At 47.4% G+C, this 6,000-nt stretch overlaps 1 protein-coding gene across 1 annotated transcript in view; it reads left to right on the top strand.

The window, feature by feature from the left end:
• The first annotated feature begins 380 nt into the window (after window positions 1–380).
• tp53bp2a (tumor protein p53 binding protein, 2a) overlaps window positions 381–6,000 on the top strand; it is a 69,031-nt gene continuing 63,411 nt past the window's right edge. The window contains exon 1 of the mRNA XM_057342734.1: window positions 381–783. Coding sequence (XP_057198717.1) covers window positions 775–783 — 9 coding nt within the window. The 5' untranslated portion in view covers window positions 381–774. The remainder of the gene's footprint in view (window positions 784–6,000) is intronic.

Raw genomic sequence — 6,000 nt, 5'->3', positions numbered from 1 at the left:
GAAGCTGCTTCTGTGTCTGGCAGTCCTGGTGTTTGGTGCTCTGAAGCGCCGGCCAGAGGGCAACAGTTCAAAAAGTTTGTGTGCAGGGTGTGTGAAATCAATGATGATTTTTCTTGCCCAATAAATGTTAAAATTAAGTTGCCAAATAAATGTTAAATGTTAATTTGTTGCTAGGTGGTTTTTTTAAGATAAAAAGATGCTAAATGTAGCAACAAAATTGCTAACTGGCAACACTGGATCAGGTCTGTTCTGATGGTTCATAATGTTCAGCCTCCCCCTACTGGACGCATGAGGAACGACAGGGGCGTGCAGCGGGACCTACTTGCCTGCTCCTGCTCCTGCTCCTGCTCCATGTTTGCAGGCTTCCCAAAGTTATAGGCGTTTACAGAAGGCGGAGAAAAACACGGAAATGACTCAAAGAAGAAATTAGACGAACGTAATATGAGATAGCCTACTAGGAATTCGCTCGACTGTGAATATTTTTTTGGACATTTTTTCCTAAACTTGTTAATCCCTTTGTGGGCAAATAAAACAGCAATCGGCATTTATCGTCTGTCGGTTGAGGTTTATTCACAAACACTTTTCCGCCGGAAGGAAAGTTTTGGAAGGCCAAACGTTGAACGCTTTTAAAAAAAAATACAATTATGTTTTTTTGGCCAATTTCGACCATGTTTTCACTTTTATAGTCAATATATATTATAGCCGCACGTATACGAAGCTTTTTGTCTGAACGAAACGAAACGCAACGCGAACGGTAAAGAAAAACAAGGCAAAATGATGCCGGTGAGTAAACTTTTCTTTAAACGCACACAAGAGTTTTAATATCTCACAAGATGAAATATTTTACCTTAAGTATTGTACCAAGTTGTGATGGTTATATATTATTTTTGTATAATGTTACAGGTACATTTTTGTTTGTTTGTGAGGTATTATTGTGTTTTAATAAAGGTAAATCACTGCGGCTTAATTAATAAAGGTTTCTTCTCGATAATTAAATCTGTCCCAAGAGCGCTTGAGTATTTATGGTGTTTGGTTTTCCATTAAACACTAGGTGAATTTATGTTTGTTTAATGCTAAGTTTACGTTTGGCCTGTTGCTTTTTAACATGTTAAGTTATTGTTAATGTTTCTGATTAAACTGTGTGAACACCGTGAAGCTAAATTTAAAGTTTATTTTATTTGTTTGGCTATTAAGTGCTAGATAAACAATGAAAACTATGTAATCTGCACAGTTACGTAAAATCTAGTAGATGTTCTGTGACGTCTTGCGTAGCACTGGGTCATATCAACCCACTGGCTGGATTGCTCATGACATCATTAAGGAGGGTTTTTACTTCTGCGTGGGATCTGTCGGTACACGATCCGGGATGCCTGCACGATCCGTCCGCGCATGCGCACCTTTGTACCGCGACTTTCACTGCTGTCCACATCTGGTCTCATGTCACTTTTGTGTGTGCAAACTATGCGTTCTTTCAAGTCATTTCCATTGTCATTTTGAAATACTCTGTAACGTTTCCCCAGACTTATTTGTAGTTCTTTCTTCATGTAAGTGCAGATAGTCTAGGCAGAAATGCATATTATGTTCCTTATTGTCTTCTGTAAACACCATTGAAGGGATTATTTTCCTCATTTAGATTATTTAGATAGATATATTAGCCTATATAGATGCATACTAATACAAACTTACTCAATTTAAAGTTAACTAATATTAGCAGCTTTTAATAAAAACGACATAAACCGTCTTTGACAATACTACGGACTTCAGATTGAAACACGGCAAGTTAAGTAGGCCTAATGCCATACAGCAATGAATCGCAAAGGGGAGTATGGAGGAAACTGAAGGTTTGCAGTGACAGAAAGACTCAGACTTTATTCCACATGTAACCAAAATCGTGTATGTTCATGTAACAACGCCTTTATTATTTTGGATTAGCAACCACGTAACCACATCGTAATGCATAGCGTAAGCTACATTTAAAAACATCAAAATAGACCCGCCGTGAACTGTTAAATGAAAAACACAATGTAGCCTACAAAAACATGCCACCAGTTGTGCCGCCTGGCCGTCAAGTGTTTCATCGCATGCGTGATACCAATAGTGTAGGGAAACCATGACGTGGTTTACTACTTAATTACGTGCATGCGCAGAACGGATCGTGCAGGCATCCCGGATGGTGTACCGACAGGATCTACGCCATTGGCAACGTGCTGGTTTTTGTTTATTACTGCGTTGTTGTCCGCTTCGACAGGCAATGGCCACTAGGCGTCAGTGTCCATAGACGTGTTGCTTGTGTAACCAACCAAGAAAAGAGTCAAAGAATAACGGTTCGTTGTGTATGCTGTCTAAAGCATTTAGCAGTGATAGCGGCAAATAAACAGAGGTGGAAAGAGTACTGGAAATTTGTACATAAGTACAAGTACTGTTACATTGCTGAAATTGTACTCAATTACAAGTAAAAGTACTGGTGTTAAAAAAGTAATTGAGTAAAAGTAAAAATGACTCTTCTCAAAAACTACTCGGAGTACTAGTTACTTTTTAGTCGGGGTTATTTAATGAATTAAGAATAATTATTAATAATCAAATTTGGAGATTTATATAGAAAATAGCTACTTATAACAAAACACATCTTTACCTTACTGATAAAGCATATAACTGGTTCCCTATCGAGAGCGTTCTCTCGACATTGCGGAAGCTTTCGCATATGAGAACTCCTCCCTTCTCACCTCTCTTGAAGTCTTATTGGTTAACGCCAGTGAAACTGGCCAATTGTCGCGCTCACAACCGAATGTAATTACTGGCGACCAGACAGTATAAATACAGTGCACAGCGACAATACCTCAGAATCTTCTCTTTCACGCTGCCATCGTTGATATCGTCAGAAGCTTCTTCATCCGATGGCCGCCTTCTGTTGTCTTTGCGCGGGTCCCATGGACCCGCAGGATACGCACGAGCATTGCATCGCCTGCCTGGGCCTAGCCCACGCTGAGGCGGCGTTCGGAGAGTCTGATTGCGCGCACTGTGTCTTGAGGACTCGCAGGAACGTTGCTCGAGGATTATTCGGGTGGAGGCCCACTGCCGCCAAAGGGCCGCTGGTGGGCCCACCCATGCCACGTGGTGGCGGCGACGGCGACGACCCGGCTGAGGGCCGCCGTCCTCTGCCGTCGCCTCGTTCCCCGGTCATTTTCACTGAGGAGAGCCTTCGTCCCCCTCCCGCCGTTGCGGATGCCATTTCCTTCGGCCTCGACGAGGAAGACGACGACTCTATGTCCATCTCGGCCTCGGTGAAGGACTGGGCGGAGTCGGAGCGGGACCGCAACGACTCGGAGAGCACCCCAGACCTCCAGGAGGAGTTCGTGAGGGTGCTGGAAAAGGCCGTTAAGGAGCTCGACCTTAGCTGGAGCGCCCCGGAGGAGCCAGCTAAAAGTAAGCTCGATTCCTGGTACCTTCAAGCGGGCCGCTGCCAGGCTGCACCAAAGAGGAGTACTCCTTTTTTCCCTGATGTGCACGAGCACGTGGTTAAGTCGTGGACGGCCCCTCAATCGGCGCGAGTCCACGCTGCCACACAGGCTATGTTTGCCCACGTGGACGGGGCGGAGGCCCACGGTTATACCCGCATGCCGCCCATGGAGGAGACCCTTGCTGTACATCTGTGCCCCTCCTCCTCTTCGCTGAGCGCGGGACAAGGTCTGCCATCGAAGCCGTGCAGGTTTACCACCCACCTCGCCGACAAGGCGTACACCTCCGCCGGGGAGGCAGCCTCCGCGCTGCACTCGATGGCGGTTCTACAGGTCTTTAAGGCGAAGATTCTGCAGGCGCTGGATGGGGGCGCCTTGGATGCGGACGCTGTGAAGGACCTGAGGGCGGCGACGGACTTCGCGCTGATGGCGACAAAGCGCAACGCACAGGCTATCGGCAGGTCGATGGGCTTCATGGACGTCCTTCACCGCCATTTGTGGCTGACCTCAAGGACGCTGACCGGAAGTCGCTGCTCAACGCTCCCATTTCTCCCTCTGGTCTCTTCGGGGATGTCGTGGAGTCGGTGTCGGAACGCTTTGCGGAGGCGCAGAAGCGTGCAAAGGCCATGAGCCACGTGCTTCCTCGCCGTTCGTTGCAGCCGGCGCCGAGAGCGAGATCCTCGTCTGCTTCGCGCTCTTCCCACAGGCCGGCTAAGCAGCCCGCTGCTGCGGCTTCGGCTCCCCGAGACCCTGGGCCGGACGTCCGGCCTAAGCAGAGGTCTGCCCCAGCTAGGAAGAAGTACGGGCAGAAGAGAGGTCATCGAGGCGATAGCGGATCGTCTTCGGCTGCCAAGCCGCCTTCCTGACGGGTCTGCAGAGAGGAGGGGAGAGTTCGTGAGCGGACCGGTGCTCAAGCGGTGCCGTTTGCATCTTGTTTCCCCCGCTAATGCGGGCGATTGTTGCAATGCTCAAAATGTTGTGTGTGTACATGTATTAAAAGCACTTACCTCCTCACAAAAGGAGCTCTTTCCCCTTCCATCACACCACACTGTGTCCCCTGCCCTGCCACGGTGCAGCGCGAATCCACAGTTAGAATATGTTATAACCGGCATCCCCGTGGGCGAGCGGCGGCAGGAGCCTCACGCGCTTCACATTCCCCCGCCAGTGCAATTAGTCTCGCGAGGGCAGAGCGCGTCTCCGGAATATCAGCAAGCTGTATCACCCGAGGTAATTCGGCCGCTATGCATGTTTCTGAGTGCGTGGAAAGCCATTCCGGGTATCTCTCCATGGCTGCTAAATGTGATAGAACACGGGTATTCCCTTCAGTTCAGACGCAGGCCCCCCCACTTCAGCGGAGTTGTCCCGTCACTCACATTGCTGTGCAACGCTCCGGTGCTGAGACAGAGGAGATTCACAGCCTGCTCGGGAAAAGAGCGATAGAGTGGGTTCCTCCAAGCGAGGTAGAGTGCGGTTTCTAAAGCCGGTATTTTGTGGTGCCCAAGAGAGATGGCGGACTCCGTCCTATTTTGGATTTGAGACCCATCAACCGAGCGCTTCACAAGAGGGCGTTCAGAATGATTACGCTAAAACAGATCCTGGCGCAAGTTCGTCCCGGGGACTGGTTTGCGTCCGTGGATCTGAAGGATGCATACTTTCATGTTCAGATAGCCCAGAGCCACCGGCGCTTCCTGCGGTTCGCGTTCGATGGAGCAGCGTACCAGTTTGCTGTGCTGCCGTTCCGACTGGCATTGGCTCCACGCACGTTCTCGAAATGTGTGGACGTAGCGCTTTCCCCTCTCAGAGCGAGTGGTATGCGCATTCTGAACTATCTGGACGACTGGCTGCTTCTAGCCCATTCACGAGATGTGCTTGTCAGTCATACTCAACTCAACTCAACTTTATTTATATAGCGCTTTTACAATTTTCATTGTTACAAAGCAGCTGTACATGAGACATATTGACTATAAGCAAAATAATTAAAGTTGTACCTGCAAAAACAAGAAAAGGTTGAAAACACAGAAGACAGACATACCCACATACAAAACACTCCACACACACAATATGCACACGTACTAATACACATAGACATAGAGACACACACACACACACGGATGCGCACGCACACACACACAACACACACACACGTACGTACACAGACAAGTACGCACACACACACACACACACACACACACACACACACACGCTCAGTGAGAGCACACATTTAGGATAAAGGAGAGAGAAGCACAGGTCAAATATAACAGACTATAAATTCCTATATGCAATATTAATTAAGTAAAACTTTAAAATTCTAAAGCAGCCCCCCCGGTCAGGCAGATAGTGCAAAAACAGTATGCAAACGGTGGCGAGGAACCCAAAACTCTAATCGAGAAAAAAAACCTCAGGAGAACCCAGGCCCAACCAGGGCACAAGCTCCAGAGAACTTGCACAACAAGGCTAAATAAAATAAATAAACTTAATAATAAAATAAATTATAGTTTAAGATTATCATTAATAATCTAATAGCATTTGAAATTTTGTGGTGAAG

This window comes from Triplophysa rosa, linkage group LG9 (assembly GCF_024868665.1).
Source record: "Triplophysa rosa linkage group LG9, Trosa_1v2, whole genome shotgun sequence".
NCBI classification, from domain to species: domain Eukaryota; kingdom Metazoa; phylum Chordata; class Actinopteri; order Cypriniformes; family Nemacheilidae; genus Triplophysa; species Triplophysa rosa.
The sequence above is the reverse complement of the archived record's forward strand: the minus strand, read 5'-3'. Positions and strand labels throughout refer to the sequence as shown.